Here is a 20,071-nt window from a genome sequence, read left to right as displayed (position 1 = left end):
TCAAGCGTGTGTCTTCCTGGAATCTGCTTTTGGCACAGCCTAGTCCTTTTGGATAGTGTGTCCTGAAACCGTGTGTGAGCTGTGAGTGCTGTTCTTCTTCTCCTCCTGTCACTGGGGGTGTTTGCACAATGGAGGAGCAGCTTGCATGCTGCGAGAGGAGGCAGGTGTTGGGAGAGGTGTCTGGATGGCCGTGTTGGAAGCACTCATTTCTCTCTTGCCCATCTCCACGTGTGATGCGGTTCGGTTTTACTGCCTTCATGCTCTAATGACTATTGGTTAGGATATAACTAGTACAAATAATAGTTACAATGGTTTATGGTAACTGCAGTAAAAAAGGAAAGAAAAAGACCACTGTTATAATTTGTCTGATGCCTTCTCTTCCTTGGCTGAGAGTTCTCTGCATACATTACTTCAGAAGGCTGTCACCTGCATGCTATGTTCTGCAGCCTAGCACCACAGAAGAAGCAATAACTTCAGCTATGTACTTACACTGGGGAAAGCCTTCAGTAGATGCTTCTGCTGAGTTTTGATCTTTTTCTCAATGATCGGGAAGTACAGGAGACAATATTTAAAACATTCCTACTGGAAAAGTTGCTGTTTGTGTCACTGGATCATAGCAACTCCTTGTGAAAATGTCATCAGTTGAGTCGCTCATTGAGTAGCTCAACTCCACTATGTTGAGATGTCAGTTCATGTTCTACAGACAGTGTTCAGAAGCCCAATTCACTTGCCACATCAATGCCTTATCCCTAAGAAGGGACACAAAGATTGCTTCTTCAAGTAGGAGTTGATGCTGACAGATGAGAGATTTCATTGTATTCTTCTTTGCTCTAAAATGGGTCGATGAATGTAGTGCCCTATTCAAATAATCTGCTTCTGGTTAAATAATAAAAGACATTCAGCAGACAACAGCAACCTTTCTCTTGGTCTTTAATGGAAAGGTGTAGGAATTTAAATACTCTCACGTGCAAGGAAGACTTTAAAAAAAATTAATTGAGGAATTACAATGAAAATACCTTAGTATATAAGGAAACAGAAGTATAAACAGAATTTAAGATTGTGTTGGTTTTTCAGTATTACTAATAATAAATTTGATTGAAATTTAAAGAAATATTTAGTAGAAACAACACTTAAAGATGAAAAATACTGTTTTATAGTTGTTTGGAAAATGTTTTTATCCTAACTGACCATGGAAATGTAAATTTTCCTAAAGCTTTTTACAACGCATTTGCTACTGAAAACCCACGAATATTCTTGAGCTAGGAAGATGTGCTTTTGTTCTTCCCGTTAAAGCACAGCTTACTGTTATGGTTGAGTGCTGCTGCTGTTTTTGAAATTAAAAGCAGCAAAAACTTTGTCCCAGTCAGTCCTAAAAAGCAATGTTAAATTATGAATGAGAGTTCAGCTTCCTGCTTGGGTTGTCTGATAGCTTTGTAGGTAGGGTAGTCTGGAGTCTTGGGGCACACCAGCAGAGCTACCATGCTAGGCTGAACCCCGTGTTTTGGTTAAAACAGTGTTCACAACAGTAAACGCAACGGGGAGGAGGCAGACTGAGCTACCAGAAGATTCTGCTTAGATTAGTTGATTCTTAGAATCAACTGCCATCCAGGTTTGGATTGTATCTCTTGTTTTCTTCTCCTTATTGTAATGAGCAAGAACAATTCTACGCTTCTTGCATCAGCAGAATTAAAAAAGGTTAAGGAGAATTGTCTATTAATAGACGAGGCACTCTCTATTGAAATTCTGAATCTTTCTCACTTGTAGAATAATTATTCCGCCCATCCCTTTCTTCTGACGAATGGAACACAACAGCTGTCGGTAACTCTGTTATTAATCACATTGTTTATATTAACTTTAAACACTTTCTATTAAACTGTTATATGCTCTATTTAGTATATTATTCCGGAGATAAGTTTTTTAGCGTTTGCACAGAACAGATATTTGTTTTTGTCATGCATGCCTTCCTCTGCACGAGTGAGGCAGTGCGAAGGAACGTGTTGAGCAGTGTCAGATGAAGCTCATTGCTATTCTAACAGCATGACTGCGCTCCTTTAGGAGGGCATTCAATCCTTGGCATTCATTCCCTCGCACTGATGTGATAACAGAATAAAGGAGCTTTACAGCTGATTGAAGTCAAGTAGTAGGGCCATTGGAAAGGCTCACAAGATTACGGATGAGTACTGTTACTGCTGGAGGTTGGGCTAGCAATTGTGTATGTCCATGCTGTCTTACAGAGAGTGAACAACAAAAGTATGTGATGATAATTATGAATTAGCTATGCTCGCTTATCCTAGAGTGAAGATAGTGGTATCCATTTGACTTCGGAGTGCTGAGAAATCTTCAATTTATTTTTAAGTGGTAGTAGGAGCAGCGATCGTAGTATTTCTCTAGTTCTGGATACCACAATAAAGAAAACTTGGGCATGATATTCTGTTTTAGTCTGGAGTGAAAAGGTGTTTGACTACTCCAGGAAATGATGGAAATCCAGTTTTTACTGTCTTTTGCGCTGCAGTATCCTCTTTTTTCTTGCCACAGGAGGCAGATTGAAGACTTTGAATTTGTTCCAGTGTATCAAACGTTCCTTGTTTATAAACTGAGCAGATGGCTGAGATAAAATCACAGATTCTTCCATGGTTTAGTTTGGCTGAACCTTTTTGAAACTAAAATACTTCGGTTGTCTGATTGTCTTTTCTTGCAAAGGGAATATGGTGAAACATGTCAAATTCCCAGTCTGACTGCCATTTTTTCTACTATGCTCGCAAGTGATGATAGAAATAGAAGATACAAGAACTTTGTAGGAATTCTATCATGTACAAGAGGATAGATCTTACCTGCCTGTACTACCTGTAACAGGTCCTCCGATACTCAGTAGGAGGAAGGGAGTTAACAGACCTCCTCCTCTTTCACCTGAAAACATCTGAAAAGGGCTTTTAAAATTGTCTGAAGGCTATGTTTTATTAAATATAAGTTAGGATAAGTAGTTTATTAAATAGAATTTTATGACTAGTTAAAAGGGAAGTAAAATAAATTTGTAGGCAACTTTACTCCTTTTCGGTGCATCTTTGTAGGGCAGGTTTGTTTCCAAGTTTGACTTTGTCTGCGTTGGCAAACGGTACAGTGCAATGGGAGTGGATGTGTAGAATAAAACTCTACAGTGCAAGCCATGATTGTTTTTCACATAGTTTGCACCATAATGAAAATGTGAACATACATGAGAATTACTGAGAGATGTATTTCAAAAAATGCTTGCAATCCAAATGAAAATCCTGCAGTAGCTGTGACCTTACAGTCTTTCTGAATACTAGCAAGCTCCTCAGAGTCCTCTCTCACCTCTAGAAGATCTGTTTCATCGAGCTCTGTTTGCTTCCTGATCCTCTCATCAGGCTTTCTGGCTGTGGTTGCTGGAGCCCCAGTGTTCTCCCCCACAATTTTTCTTTTGCCCTTCACTTTTGTCACTGGGCCCTTTCCTTCCTAGGTGTCACCAGCTGCTCTGACGGGAAGCTCTAACAGGATCTTCCTTTCCATCTTTAGGCATCCTTGTGACCTCCTGGTGTCTGTTTTTGAAAAGAAATATAACTCACACAACCTGAAGGCATATCAAACCTCTAATCTTTCACAATACTGTTAAATTAGATCATCATAAATATCCATATGGTTACCGTACACTGCGTTGTATGGCTGCAGTATATCTTCTATTGCAGTTGATAGATGACAATAATTAGTATCTGTATTCTGGGATTTTATTTGTCCTTTATCTGTCTTTGAGCACAATGACTAATTCTGGAGTTTGTGTTGATACCTCTGAATGAAAAAGGTATTAGGAAAAGTAATAAATGAAAATGATACCTCCAATTTACATCTCCTCTGAATTTGTTTCTAATGGAACTTTTATGAAACACAATAAATAGTATTGAAAATGCAAGTTTTATGCAGTGACTTAGGAAATTGCAATACCTTGAATAAGTTAAATAGATATAAAAAGCTGTACAGAACGTTTCTTGCATTCTGGGCAGAAATACGTAAGTTTATTTCAGATTGTAAACATGATCTAGTAGATAGGACAATAGAGATAACGGCTTGTGCTTTTTTTGCTTCTTTGTTTAAGTACTGTCAATTCAATTATTTTTTCTCTTTTGCAAAAAGTTATGGATAAAAATGGTCAGATAACCTCAGCAGTCTACTATTTTCTTTTCTTTCTATAAACTGAGAACAGATTTCTTGAAAGTTGTGTGTAAAATACAAAATACAGGTCAGGCCAATAGAAAATGCATCTTCTGAATATCCTTTAATAAATTCTTATATAGGTTAAAAAAAAATTACAAGTTGTTTCCAAATACCTTTTCACAGTAGCATTTTCATAGTTGAGGCTTTAAATTCTAGTGGTCTTCCTCTTTGCGAATAAACAGTTTTTTTCTTCTTTCTAACTAGATTCTTTCTTTCTTTGTAGTAATTTATCAAACCTTCAGAAAAGCTGTGTGGTAGTGGGAAAACAAATCAATCTGTCCTTTCTGAAAGCTATAAACAACTTTCATTAATGATGCTTTTTTTAAAGCTTAGATTGCAGATAGAGGAAAGTTGTTTCTTAAGTATGTTTTAGCTTCAGTCTAATATTTCAGGAAAAATATTTCTGGAAAATATCTCACTTTTGTGTAGTTGATTATAGTGGTTGCTTTATTTTTAAATAAGCTAACATCTGTGTTTTCTTTCTTTCTTTCTTTTTTATTTTTAATTTCATTATTAAATTTTGGGGGATTCCTATAAAAATACAATTTGAAATACATTTTTGTTGCATGATGTTGTATAACCTTAGTTAAATATTTAAGTGTAGACTAAATGTACGATTGCAGTATATTTTTATTTTTTTGACATTTCATTTTTCATTTCTTTTATTCTCGTTTGTTTACTACTATTGAGTTAACATGAAAAATCAGCAGCTGTAGAAATGTTCTTGCTAGAGTCCCTGCTGTCTGAAAGTTTTGTGGGCAAATATGGATTTTTGAAAAGTGTCCAGGATTTATCTTCAGTAGCACATAGCTTGTTTTGAGAGTTGTAAAACTCCTAGAATCAGTTAATTATTTAACACCACTCTTTTCTATCCCTGAACCTTATCCCTGCATCTGGACACACAGTCTGGACGTGGCTCTGGGAGTCTCTTGAGTGTGTAAATCTGAAGCAGGACGTCAGGTGAGCTGATGTCTTTGTTCACAGCTCCTTTTGGAGCAGCACACAGGTTGATTGGAGCACAGTGCTTCCAATTAACAGCACTGCTCTGTCTCCACTTCGACTGGAATGAGCTGCAAACTGTGTCAGTATAGCTTTGGCTTTCCTCAGAGCCATTCCATGCTAGCAGAGGTTTTATAGTGGTAAGTTTTCAACACTAGCCTGAATAATGACTTGGATGGAAAACTGTTTTCCAAAATGATATTAGGTGATCAATACAGGCCATCATAAAATCTCTGCTTGCAATTTTTTTTAAAGGCACAGAATACCTACACTAAATATATGTTATGTTTTGTTCAATTTTTCTACATCCTTTACCTTTTGGATAACAGCTTAGGGGGGTTGGAAGTCAAGGAAAAGCAACATACTCCAAGTAACTGGATGACAGGGCTTTGGGCAACCTGGTCTGGTGGGAGGTGTCCCTGCCCATGGCAGGGGATTGGAACTGGGTCATCTTTAAGGTCCCTTCCAACCCAACCAACTCCATGGTTCGGTGAGTAAGCTGTGTTTAAAATGTTGTTGCTAGGTACCAAAGGAATCTGTATTTGGAGCTTAAACGATGTCTGAGCTAATAAAACATTAGATTTTACTTCAGTTGATCTTTGAACATATAGCTTGACATTCTGCTTTCCAGCATCTGAGTATTAAATTGTAGTCAAATTTTACAGCCTAAAAGTTCAGAGTAGTTTGGTTTTTTCAAACAAAATATAATGCTGTTCAGACCAGTGTTCATTGGTATAAACAAAATCATGCAGAGAAAATCAGTTTAATTTGAAAAATATTAGGAAGCTGAATATTATTATATAGGACAGATGAAGTCAAGTTATTTTTTGATATACATCTATTAATATCTATTATTTTAGTTCACATCTTGGGTAGACAATATTTGGTTTGGTTTCTATGGTAATTTCCTAGAGGCTGAATTGTTATTTTGGTAAATATTTGTTCCTTTCATTTTGTTAATAAAATTCATCCTGAAGCCTAACAATGTGATTTTTTTTTCATGGTTGTCCAACTAGTGCTTGTCACAACTTCATAAAAGAGAGTTGAAGAGAAGAAAATTAAATGGAAATGCATTTTTTTCCTTTTGCTGATTTTTTTTTCAAACCATTGCAAGTATTATTTATAACTTGAAAGTTTAAATGAAATCAGTTTTAAGATGTTTCTGAAATTTTTGAGCAATGTTTAGGAATCTAATGCAGGATACAGTGCTCAGGATGTTTCAGTAGGACTGGTGTTACTCTTTTAAGTTAATTTTCTGCTGAATATTCTGTGTGCTGTGCTCAAAGAACAGCTTTTCTTTGGATCAAAGCTATTTTAGTGGTTGGACGTGATGATCTTAGAGGTCTTCTCCAAGCTAAATGATTCTGTGATTCCTGTTTTGAGCTGCTTAAAGCTGTGGAGGTAATAAGCAGGACACTGTCGTTTGTTTTGTCACCTGTCAGAAGTGTCTCAAGATGCTGGAATTTCACACCAGGCCCTTTTAATGCTGATGTGGGTTAGTAGGGAGATGCTCACAACAGCTGGTGGAAAGAAAAGGCAAGGCATGTGTTTGACAGCAGTAAGTGATTTGAATAGCTTAAACTTCAAGCTCCAGTTGTGTTGTGTCACATGTGAAAAACAGGTGACTGGTCACTTCAGGCTGTCAATCTGGAAGAAGCTGTTGTAGAGTGAGGGCTTTCCAAGCTACACGGCTCTGATGTATCTATCTACAATGAAGTAGGGATGTCCAGGAAAAAAAAAAAAGTTGTATGCAACTGGTAATATCTTAAAATTTGCCTCACTTTTCCATCACTTTTTCTTCATTTATGCTACTATAGTATGTTCTTGTAGAAGCTTTTCCTTCAACAATGCAGTTGCAGTCTATATACTTACAAAAGCATCAGTGAGTATGGTACATCTGAGCTGGAGAAAAATCTAAGTGTTGCTGTACCATAGATGCACAGGACTCTTCTGGGCCAAGTCAGAGTTTGTGGTTCTCAGAGATGGGGGCTGTAGCATCAGCGTTACCCTCTAGACAACCTTGATAAAACAAACTGCAATTTCTCTGCAAGTGTGCTGCCATTCTCATATGAGTCTTTTGTTTCATGCTGCTGTCTTTAATCAGTCGTACAATGTGAAGACTGATCATTAGTGTAGACTTTGACTTAATTATTCTGCTGTCCAGCATGGTTTGATTTTCAGCATTTTGAGAAGATAAGAGCTTCCCTTGGTTCAATGTTGCGAGAGAAATGTGTGTATTAAGGAAGTTATTGCTTCCATTGAGACATCACAGTATTTTCAGGGCAATAATGTTATTGAGAAGAAATGTTTGTGTTGGAGCTAATAGAATTGTGCTCCAGTCAATTATGTGCAGTGGATTTCTCACTCTGATCAGAATTCAGCAAAGCTGTATCCTGTCATCACTGTTACTCTACTTCTGTACAAACCAGTTGATGGATGGGAGTAGGAATGGTCTGAAGAGGTTTTTTTATTGTATCGTCTTGGTGAGTCTTTTGTATTAACTGTTTAGGTAAGAAGCAGCTTATTCATTCAGACAAGATCAAGCTCCTGGCAATAGCTATTAAGTATCTAATGAATTTAATTAAAATACATGCATTATTAACATTTCCGCCTGTGATATTGTGCAAGCGACAATGTTCAGGTACTTGGAATGAGCAATGGTGCTGGCTTTTCAGTTGCTTTTGACATCATCCCTTTTATATAACTTTGCGCAATCACAGCTATAGAGCTGGTGTCTGGACAGAGCTGACGAGCAGCTGACTAATGTTTTCAGATGTTGTGCTTCTGTTTAATCAGCGACGGGGAAGATGCTGCTGCATTCAGCAGCTGCCCACTTCAGTTTTTGTGGCACTATTAGGATGTTAGCTTTAATAGCAGCTGAAAGAAGCATAAAGCTCCCAGGCCAAGGAATGTTGTTAAGCAGTCATGTGGTCATGGAAAGCTTGGTGCAATTAGATCATCATCGTGAGATGAGATTGAACATCCAGGCAAATTGCCATCCCCAAGCAGAGGCTGATTCAAGTAGTGGTGCTCTGCAAGGATGCAGTATTTTCACAAATAAGTGTTCAGATTTTTGCAGGCCAGCAAATAGAGGAGTATACTGGCTCCAACATTTCCTAGTCTCTAGAGTATTGGTGATAAGAAATTAAGGATTTTGCTGCTAGTTTATGGACTGTAATGTGGTTTAATGGTGAGAGAAGGTTATAAAAAAAGCTAGTGTAGTATCTTGAGTATCTTCCTAATGGTTGTGCTGGAAACATGGGTGGTATTCTTGACTCTGTGTCATGACTAAGCTTGGAAAGCTCTGGTAGCTTAGAAAACAGGAAAGGAAGGTAATAGCTCCTGGATACCTTTTTGGTACTTCGGTACATCTTGTCCATGTATCTTCTTAGTCAACAAGACCACCTATCAGAAAACATGTCTGAATGCATTACATGTATTTGCTAGTCCTCTGTTCTTATGGTGTGTTCCTTAAAAGAAAGACAAAGTTGTTGGAATACTACTCTAGAAAATTTAGTTGTTACGACGAAAAACATTAGAGTTCTGTTTCTTTTCAGACTAAACAAGAAGTGTTGATAAAAATTATATTTCACATTCAGAATCTAATAAAAAATCGTCACAAAAGGATTTTACATATTCCTTTGATGTGACCATACCTTGATTTTACAGATGTGGGAATTTGAGGATTGTAGAGTTTCTGTTCACTGGACAAAAATTCAGTAATATGTTTATTGGGTTACTGAATAGACTTTTCCCAGCATCATGGCTGAGGCTGGCAGGGCCCCCTGGAGCCAGCTGCTCCAGCCCCTGCCCAAGCAGGGACACCCAGAGCAGGCTGCCCAGGACCACGTCCAGGTGGCTTCTGAAGGTCTCCAAGGAGGAGACCCCACAGCCTCTGTGGGCAGCCTTCTCAAATGACCTGAATCATTCATGTCGGTGTTGATTGCAATCAAAATACCAACATTTGTGCAGAGGTGAACGTGTAAGCCTCCAGATCTGGAACTGACGTGTAGCCTAAAACCAACGAGAGGATGTTTTCGGATTGCCTTTTGGCGGTGTGCCAGCAAGCATATTTTGTTTTCTGAGAATTTGGAATGAGCAACTATTGGCTTTTAATACTGTTATTTAGATGTTGTTCATTTTGTTTTAGTCTTTTGGTGTAAATGGGATATGCATTTGCACAGTTATTCAAAAGATCTTTTCAATTTGTGAAGCAGTAACCTAACACTTCTTACTTTTTATAGGTCTGTTTTGAATAATTAATATAATAACTTTTATTAAAACTAATAATATGATAATGTTAAAGCCAGTTAATCAAACAATTATACAACTATTATACAACTTTCAATATATTTGAAATCCTGGGGCTAAAAGCTCTTGTGGTTGTCTTGATCATGGATTACGTATTTCAGCAAAATGTGATAACCAGTGAATATATGAAGAAAAGGATATCATTGTGCTCTTCTTAATGAACCAACAATTTAATAGAAAAAATTCAGCAGCCCTTTTGTTTAGAATGAAAGGATACATGTAAATGAGGCCAATGCTGAAACTGTTTTTAAGCAATGCTGACAGTTTCTCTATTGTATCCATTAATTAATTTCCCAGCATCAAGGTTCTCTGGGAATGAACTGCAAAAATAATTAAAATGATGCATGAGGTAAATAGTTTAGAAATTGAAAAGGTGAAATGGGGAATTAATTTAGTAAATATTAGTCACACTGCTTTATGTGTTCTTGTTTGCCTTGTAAAAGCAAGTTATGGAGTTGGTGTGATCTGGTGGTGATTCACAGCATCTTCTGATGTTCTCCTCACAGATGGGCAAGTTGCTGGAAATGGTGACTTCAAATTAGTAGTCTGCTTAAAGCAGGTTAACATTTATGTAAAAATAGTTTCGTTAAAGCAAAGTTCTTCAGAATTAACTCGGTTGCAGCATGGTTTTACTAATGATTGGGATTTAGCATGTGCTTTGTTAAGGTGAAGCGTATCTTTAAGGAGAATTCTGTGAATAAAAGCAACTTTGGTTCCAGTGTGACACAGCTTTTGTGTTTTTTTTTCCATCGCATTTTTGGCCATGTAATTGGTGTCAAGTCACAACTTGAGAGAGAATTTGAATATTTCATATCAAATTAAGTTAATGATTTCAGATATAATGAATGTGGTTTTAATTAGCAGGAAACTTCAAAACAAATTTCTTTCCAGCTGGACAATTATGTCTGAATACTTGAAGGCCAGCTTTAAGCCTAGCTTATAATATAAGACTTAAGGTTTTAGTATCATAAATGCGCATGCCATTGAATATATTTTGTGTGTAAATTTTCACTCAAATCTGTCTTAAAACCCATTTTTAAAAAAAAAAAAAAAAAGCTTTTCTTTAAGTTCATCTATGCTGGGGGGCTACTAATCTCTTACTTTTGCTTTTATCCTCAGTCCTTGCTTCCATGACTTCTCTCACACATTGAGAGAAGCTCTTTGATTTTAAGTTATGGTGTTATGGTGGGGGGCATCTGAGTAAATCAAGGATGCAAAATGAAATTCCTGGGAAATAGCTACCGAGATAGATTTTTCTGGAATAAAGGGCACAGTGATGCTCAGTGTTAATTATGTAGGGATTCTGTGCTTTAGAAATTACACGATGCCATGACTTGGTAAAATAATTAGGTACCATATTAATGGCCCTAACCAAAATACTTTAATACTGTTCTTTAATACGTTAACTTGAGTGAACAAAATAACATATAGCTGTAAGTAATCAACCACTTTCTAAAACCCAAACACTGTAAATTATCCGGTGTTGTTGATGAGGGCTTGTAATGTTATGTGGTTGGTATTTGTTAATGCACTGACACCATCGTAGAGTAGATCCATTAGTTCTTGCTGCTGGTTGTGCTCTTCTCATCTCCAAACAAATTAGGAGGTTTTGATCTTAAATATTTGCATGGAAGAAAAAAAAAAAAACAACTTTCAGAAAATATATTACTATTTTTTTCCTACTAGAGGACTCAAAATTAAAAATAGTAGCTTGGGGTTTCATATATCACCATTATATTGCTAGTTGTTAGTTAAAATTGCAATGATTGACTATCACGGCAGAACTTATGCTCACATTGCCATGTTCTCTGTTCTTCCTACCCCTTGCTAACAGTTAAAATGGAAGCTTCTTGCCTTATGCTTTGTTAAAATTCAAAGCAGCCAGGTATATGTAATATTTTTTGCAATAAGTACAAAGAACAACTAATGGTCATTCTTCGCAGAAGCTGAGAAAGGGCTTATTAACATGGCAAATTACAGAAAAGAAATCAACATGCTTTCTTGCAGGTAACTGTGTATAATTCTTCCTTCTGTGCATATGTAGGTTCTTTTCAAAGAAGCACGGGAAATAAGAGTTCCAAAATGTAATTGTTCTCCTTGTATAGAGTTCAGCGTTACCTTTATATCAAAGGCATTTTTCGAGAAAACTGCCTTGTTCCCTCTTCTATTGTAAATTTCGCAAGAAAGAAGTATAAGAGAGTTGTACAAAAAGCTCCATTCCTTTGCTAAGATCTAGCACTTTTCCTGTATGTGAAGCTAATAAACTGCCACCCACGAGAAGAAAAATAACTGTAAAAGAAAGACACGTTTCAGTATTGGATGTGAACGTACCTCTGTGAGTGAGAATCCACTTGACATCCTGGCCATTCACGATGAATTCTTTAAATGAACCAAATGTGGAACACTGATTTTTATTTTATTTTTTCCTCCCACAGTTTAATTCTGGAAAAGCTAGGACAAAAAGTCAAATACACGCTTGAGGTTACTTATTTTTTATTCTATTTGAACTGAATGTATGAGCAAGTGAAGATTTAACCTCTGTTCTCAAAGTACAAGCTACTGTGGAAAGTTATATTAAAGATGCTTCTTAAAATAATAGTTAATGAGAGACTGAATAAATCAAGTAAATAGTTATCAATAGCACCCATTTGTATTTGATATTGATTAATAGTCTTACCATAAATTTTGCATGCTATATGGAACATTCTTTCAAGGCAAAATATTGATCCAAAAAGAGTCCAGCAGTGGTATATGTTCCTTGTGACTGGGATTTAACAGCATAAGTTTTCTTTTGGGAACCATTGCCAAGCTGTTAACTAGATCAGAGAGGCCAGCTACTAAATTTTTATGAAAACTGGTCTAGCATTCAACATACATCTGCCAAATCTAATATAAGTGTGAGATATTTTTTTTGAACATTCCTAGCAGAAATAGGAAATGTGAACACAGTTCTTGCAAGAATTCCAAAAAAAAAAAAAAAAAACACACCAAAACAGTTGTTCTGCAAGGGTCTTACCGGGAGGAGTAAGGGTTGAGGTAATAACTTTTGCATTGTATTTTTGCTGGCTTGCTGTCTTGACCTGAAAATGTTAGTTTCCATTACAGATTTTAAAGTGCTGTGAATTTTGTTTAGATCGGATTTGATGTTAATGGAAAGATAAAACAGACCCATAAATTTTCCTATTAACTGATGTGTGCTTGAATTATAAACAGCTGCTTTTAGTTCCTACCTGTAAGTAGAGTTGTGTTTAGTTTTTAAAAGATATATCTCCAACTTTGTTTCTGTGTTTATTGTTGGATCAGATTAATTTCAGACAAGGGCTGTGGGCCACTTGTTTCTCTTAGATTCATCCCTTCGGGAGTAGGGTGGGATAAAAGCAGTATTAGAAGACAATCGAAAATGTGCTAACTCAATAAAAATAAATCTTTTTAATAGGTAGTTTTATACTGTGGAATTAAAGGGAATTTCCTTGTCTGGGTAATAGCTGAAATCTAGAAAACATGGTAGGAGTAAGTGGGCAGTCTCAAAATTAAGGAAAATCATATGTAATATTTTACAGTTTTTGATGAGACTTTAGCTTTCTCTATTGAAGTGGGTGAAAAGGGGATACAGGAGTGAGATGACAGTTTGCTGACAACACTGAGATATTCAGAGTAATAAGAGTTGGTAACAAGGAGTTGTAGGACTTCATGTTTTTAAAAACAGCCAGGCAATACATAGCACGACAAATTCCATGTGAACAAATATAAACTGCTCAACAGTAGTGAAAAAAGAAAGAAATTAAGAAAGAAAGAAAGAAAGAAAGAAAGAAAAAGAAAGAAAGAAAGAAAGAAAGAAAGAAAGAAAGAAAGAAAGAAAGAAAGAAAGAAAGAAAGAAAGAAAGAAAGAAAGAAAGAAAGAGCGAGCAAGCTTTAAATTATTGGGAAAGAAGAACAAGACATCGTTATGCAGTTGTATGATTATGTTCAGTTACAAAAAGTGCTGGACAGATAAGTGATGACAAATCCATTAACAGCTATTAAACGCAAATATTCTACCACTTGTGTAAGGACATCTCTGAGCATGAAATCATTAACAGATGGAAGAGTATTCTGGGAAGGATTTGCTATGTGCTTGTGCTCTTACACTGTTTCCTAGCCATCAGCTGTTGGTCATTCCTGGTGGCAAGATAGTCACCTAGGTGGACCTCTCTGTGGTGTGCTGGTGCTGTGTTGCTTCTCGGACTGGAGTCTCAGTTTTGACAGTACATTGAGTCTGTGCCTAGGAAACTGGAGCTCTCAGGCAATGATGGAAGAGGTGTATCTTGGAGGAGCAGCCAACACATACCACTTTCCATGATGATCCTGCACTGGCTTTTCTCTTTTTCTACCTTAAATCTAAAGAAAATATTGGATATTTTGGGAAAAAATGATTTTAGCCTCTTGACATCTACGCTGTCTGCTCTTTGTAACTCATAGTAAATCCTATGTGTTGTGCAAAGTTTCTGTAGTCATCTGTAATCATAAAATGCTTGCAAGTTCTTAACTCTGAACCATTGTGCGAGAGTTAAATGTGGCATTTTAATACTTTGGTCAGGCACGGTTTCCTAGCTTTAATCATTCCAGGTACTTACAAAAAATAATTATGTATTATATTTATTCTTAACAAATGTACACATTCTTCCTAAACATTGAAGTGTCCAGGGTATGGAAGACAAGATAGACTATTGGCCAGACAGTAATCAATCTAGTCATCCAAAAAAATTTGCATTCTTTCACTGATTGTCTAAATAAGGAAATTTAGGGAGTGCAGTATGGAGAATGCCTCTCATTTCAGCTGTAGAGGAGATCCAGCGTTTGCAGGGCAATGAGATATTCGTGATGTTAACAATCTAACTGATCTTTATCGATAATGACAGATGGTGCTTAGATAATGTGCCCTGAGTTGTCTGTGATACATTCAAAATAAGTCTTCTGGAGGGCTGTACATCTGTCTTGAGATCTTTTGCTAAAATATTTAAATCAAGGTCATTGTTTACATTTGATTTTAAATAGCTTCTAGCATGTAGTCTGCATTTATGTACATTTAGAGATCAAACTGTTTGCAACTTCAAAAGCTACAAATGGAAAAGTATAATAGGTAGCAGGTGTTAGAAAAGGCAATTATGCATTAGCTGTTTTACTCAATTTCCAAAACTGTCTAAAACTATCCATTGGATACTTCGTTGCTGAGACTTATCTCTGAAACATGATGAGTTTTTAAATCTATAGGGAGATATGCATTTTTTCTCTAATGAATTGCATATTTGAACCTATTTGGTTTCATTTAAAAGTGCTGAAGAAAATTGTATTGGGGGAAAAAAAGGTTGAAGAGAAAAATTTCAAGAAAAAGTACAAGTTTTTATATAATTCCAGGTATGTTTTCTGCAGTGCCTCAGAAATACTTTCAATTTTCATTACTGCAGTTTTTGGGTTGTTTGCTGTTAATTTTTTAAAGCCACTTATCTTGACTTTCTCTGGAAGAATTCTCTTTGTTATGTTACAGTAGGCTGAATTTTTGGTCTCAGAATCAGAATCCGAGGCTGTCAGAAAAAGTATACTATGATGATCTAATTTGGCTACCTATGCAATTTATTTTTTGTGAGTCTGTATAGCAGGAAAGCAAGATTAACAATTTTGTCAACAGCTACTGTAAACTTACTTTGAAAGTATCATTTTAATCTCCAGGTAGATTTCTGTAATCCTCCCTTCTTCCCTACGTGTTTCAAGAACCCATACACTGTTGGAAGAGTGGGGAGCAGAAAGCAGATGAAGTGTGCCAAATAATACCAAAGCAGCTTCCTTCCAGTTCCCTCATTTTTTTGCTCATGTGATGTGATTGAGGAAATACAAACCTTTATTTCCTTCTGCTAGGTTAACAAATAATGCAATACATAAAATATCAGGATAATGAATACTTTAAATGAATTTTTCCTGCCTACAGTCTATTCCCTCTCCTCTTCATCTGCAAAAATGGTCTTCCTCTTTCTTCCTCAGCAGTATTCTGTATTTTTCTGTATCTGTCCAGCAGTCTCAGTCTACCTTTATTTGCCTCCATACCATCACTGTGATTTTCCTTCTTCCCTCCTTTCATGTTTGATGACAAATGATTAGGCTGGTGCCATGCTCTTCAGGTAGCTGTTCTTTCAAGGAGAAACTTTATAATGGATCGTTATTTAGGTTATAAAAGGTTATTGTCAAAGACCGATTTTAAAAAAAACAACACAGCATGGTCTTTAAATTTATTTACAGAATAAAATAGGAGGAGGGTTGTTTTCTTTGAATTGGTTTTCTGCATTTTTAGAGTTGTGTTTAAATATTTAAATATTGCCATAATAATATCCGATACTATAAGTGGTAGCACCACTTTTCTTTCAAGTATGTCTTTTTGAGATACAATTTATTCTTTTACATATGTTAACTTTCCATCCCAAGGGAAATGACAACTCTAAATTAAAAGATGTATGTAGGCTTTTCAGAAGGATGGTAGTGAGTACATGATTCTCTAAAACTCTAGTTTTAATATGGTAAATTGGACTGTACTTTGAATTTGCAGATTAAGATAAACCCTGGAGAGTTCTAGTCAAAATTACCATATGCTTTGTGTGTCCTGGGATTTTACATTGTGCGAATTTATTGTGTTATTCAAGCATATCTTTTTCCTAGAATAGGAAAGGTATCACAGGAATGTTCTTCCTTTTCGGGTTCCAAAATGAAATATTTTGAGTTCAAACTGCACTTTTAAACTTAAAACTGCCCTGAAAATAATTGGCGTTATTCCTTTTCTTAACTCTTACCAATTTGGACAGGACGATTTAGTTTCTGTAGCTGCTAACATGATGTTTAGTGTACTACCCTCTGTAGGACACTAAAATAACTGCACTTCTGCCTGTCGGGTGGAGAAGGAAAAGGAGAAGAATATTTTTCTTTGCGTTAAGATTACTTCATTGTACTGTTACAAATATTATGTGGAATATTTTAAGTATTGTGTGCTTCTAGGTTAAATGGAAATAAATTTTATATTACCGTGTTCTGTTTTGCATAAGTTGTTTCAGTTCACTTACTTTACTTGAGCAGAACACTGTATTTTTCTAAAAAGTAAATTGCAATTCTGAAATGACCAGTAGAGAATATATAAAAAATGCTATAATTTTATAAGATCTAAGAATAAATCTTTAAAATATTTAGATATCACTGTTTAAATAGCCCTATATTTGTCAGAATCTGAGCTTAATTTCATAATAACTATTTTTAAATGCTATTTTAATGAGACTTTACATAGCATTAGTTCCCAATCATCACATTGATAATTAAACATAAATAAATAAGTCTTTTTTTCAGTTCTTAGTGGAAATGAATATAAAGTGTAAGTTAAATGTGGTAGTACAAGAAAACTTGCTCAGTGATTTTTTTTAAAGTAGCACCATAAATTTACCTGAACTCTTTCTCTGGTACTCTTTCTCTCTGTTATATTTAAGAGATCTTAATTTCAGGGAGAAGAAAGGGCTGGCTATAAAGTGACTGTATCTGCTGACTTGAACTAGAACAGAAAGCTGCAGATCAGAATAGAAATAAGAGTTGTTAAAATTTTGTGTTACAAGGATTATTTTTTTTTCTTTAGTGAAAACATTTAATTCAGTCAAATACAGGCCAAGCTTTAGTTTTAAAAAACTATAGACCATAGTTTTAAAATGCTCTAGTAGTTCACTACAGTAGAATTTATAATAGGAAAACTTAATTTCAAATGGAGGTATCATGCTCCTAATAATGGAGATGAAGCATATATTCATGCCACAAAATGGATAGTACGGTATTTCAGGACAGATCTAAGCTACTGGATAACATCAGAAATGGGATAAACACATCTGTAAAGAATGGATGTAAGTATTAGAAGTAGATTCATACCTCTCCTTAATTCCAGTTACAGAAAATACCTACATACAGATACACCTAGGTTTGTCACAGATGAAATACAAACGTGTTTGTGTTATGAAAAGAGATTTAGCTGACAATTTTGTAACACTAGTTTTGATAGTCGTGAACATCATAAAAATACACTAAGGTTGTATCTTAATCAAAAGCATCATTTGTGTATTGAGATAACGTTTTTTTAATGTTTTTATTTTTTGCAGTCTGAACCAGAGGGTTTTTCTCACTTCCACTTGTATGTCTGTGCTGCCTTCCTTGTCAGGTGGAGGAAAGAGATCCTGGAAGAGAAAGACTTTCAGGTAAGTGAAGAGTTCTGTAATACAAAAATCTGGGGATATTTTTTAAGCACAGGTCAGAATTTATGAAATTCAGGTTCCTAACATTACATGGGGATGAATTTACAACAAAGCAGTAGCAGTTGCAACAAGACTGATGGTGTCTGACTGTTAGAGTTCTTCCAAAACTTAAACCTGAAGTGGTGGGCTGTAAACAGTAGATGCTTACTCCTTGTTCATTCTAGAAAAAATAAAAATAAAAATGCTATTTAAACTGAGACGTAGAAGAAATGATTTCTGGAGATGCTGTGATAAGTAAAGCGTGGGTATTTCAAAAAGAAAATTTCTGAAAAGCTAACTAGATTTTTTTAAAACCTTAAATACATTACTGTAGTTACGTATTTAAGAGCTCTCATCTCTATAACATTCCAGAATTACTCTAACAAGTTTATGTTCCTTTTTTCAAAAAAATCTAGGCAAGCAGCCTTTTAAGATAAGGAGCCTGTTTTTCAGGCATAAATAAAAGGGCTGTAGTTATATTTATTTCAGGTCTTATATTTCAAAGCCTTACATTTGTCCAGCTGAGAGCATGTCTGGTAGTTGTTTGGAATCAGATTTGAATAGTGTAAATAGGCAAATAATTTGTGTATCCACATAGAAGTTCAGTTAGTTTTGTGAACTGGTGACAGTTCCCTTTCATAGAATTTTTTTATATTAAGTTTTACTCTCTGATGCACATGCAATGCCTAAAAGGCATTAAAGGCCTGTTTACAGGCTGGCTGTAAACAAACCATGCTGCAAAGCCTGCACCATTTCCTGCCCCAGGGAAATGGTCTGTTACCAGCTTATTTTCTCTACAGCTGACTGAACTCTCTTGCCCTGTACAAATGAACCATTGTGTCAATCTGTGTATCATTTCAATCTATTTTATCTTTCTTCGTAAAACGATTTATTCAGACCATTTTAACTGTCATTGCCTATCTTTGCAATAAATAAAACCCTAAGGGCACAACATAACTACTTTAATTTATACTACCTGCTAGTGCTGTCAGATTTTCTCAATTTATGGTATTTTGTCAAAACTAACTTCAGTGTTGGTAGCCATACCGCTCAACTATAATTGTTCACTGCTAATACTTCTTATTAATTTGTTCTCCATTGATTTTCTGCATCAAAGTTCATAACATTTTTGTCCTCCCTACCAAATAAGTTACAACTAAGTTTAAAGTGCATAATGATCCCAAGGTAAAGTACTGTGAAGATTTTTCTCCTTATGTATGTTCAGAGTTTTTTATTTATTTTATTTTTATTTATGTAATAATTACAGGTGTGTCTTCATGGTTTAATTTCTTTATAGGCTATGTAAACTTGATTATGAAGTTCATAAATTAGGAAGACAGTGGAACACATTTATCAGACTGCCTTAGGTTGCTTACCACATAGAAAAGCAATTAGCAATTTTGAGGATCTATAGGCCAGTGGTAGTTTTATCACTGTTCTATATTATCACTAAAAAGCTTCATCTTCTTTATTGTGTAGCATCAACTTTTAAAATGTTTAAACTAAATTGCTATCAGTTCTCCAAATGATACTTCTCTCCCCCCAGGCAAGAATAAATCCACTGTTCTTCCACTTCGTTAGCAACAGCTGTATTGTAAACCACTGCCTATTCTACAAACATCTAGCTCAAGTAATAGTAGGGGGTTTAAACTATGCTGGCAAATTGGAAAGTTTGGTATATGCTGTTGGACTATTGTCATTGCATTGAAATCACATCACTGAGAAGTCCTAATTATAGCACGTTTTGCGCTGAAATTTTGTGGTCTGTAAATTGTGAATCATCAGCATGTGCATCCAGTCATTTCTCTTGTACATAGCGTGTGTTGTATTTGTTTTTCTGCATATGATGTAATTGAGGCAAGGCTCTACTAATTGTCAGGCAGAGGGCCTGGTTCTTTAGCGCTAGCTGTGAAAACTCACGCTTTGCTTTTACATACATATTTGACCTCTTTCCCTAGACATAAAAAAATGCACAGGAATTTTAAGTCAGAATAATTTCCCCAGAAAACCGGATATGTCAATATGCCGGATGAGACAATGAGCAGGTCTTTGATCAAAGACCCATTTTAAATGACTTGATTATGCAGTACTATTTCTTATTATTTGATGAAATACATTATCAGTAACGTTACAGGCAGAATGAGCACAGAAAATAATAATTGCTCTTAAGATACTCATTTCCATTCTTTTAAGTCTGTCTTGCTGCAAACTAAGCAATCAGCATGCGATGTTGATTCTTCCTCATAGAAACCAAT

The 20,071-nt window shown here is 35.7% G+C and overlaps 1 protein-coding gene across 1 annotated transcript in view; it reads left to right on the top strand.

The window, feature by feature from the left end:
• Positions 1-20,071, top strand: part of TBC1D22A (TBC1 domain family member 22A) — a 175,290-nt gene that overhangs the window by 118,801 nt on the left and 36,418 nt on the right. The window contains exon 13 of the mRNA XM_082752207.1: positions 17,685-17,780. Within this exon, the coding sequence (XP_082608333.1) occupies positions 17,685-17,780 (96 nt within the window). The remainder of the gene's footprint in view (positions 1-17,684; positions 17,781-20,071) is intronic.

Source organism: Aythya marila (assembly GCF_965140915.1).
Source record: "Aythya marila genome assembly, chromosome: 1".
Classification (NCBI taxonomy): Eukaryota; Metazoa; Chordata; class Aves; order Anseriformes; family Anatidae; genus Aythya; species Aythya marila.
This window is presented reverse-complemented; position numbering and strand designations above follow the sequence as displayed.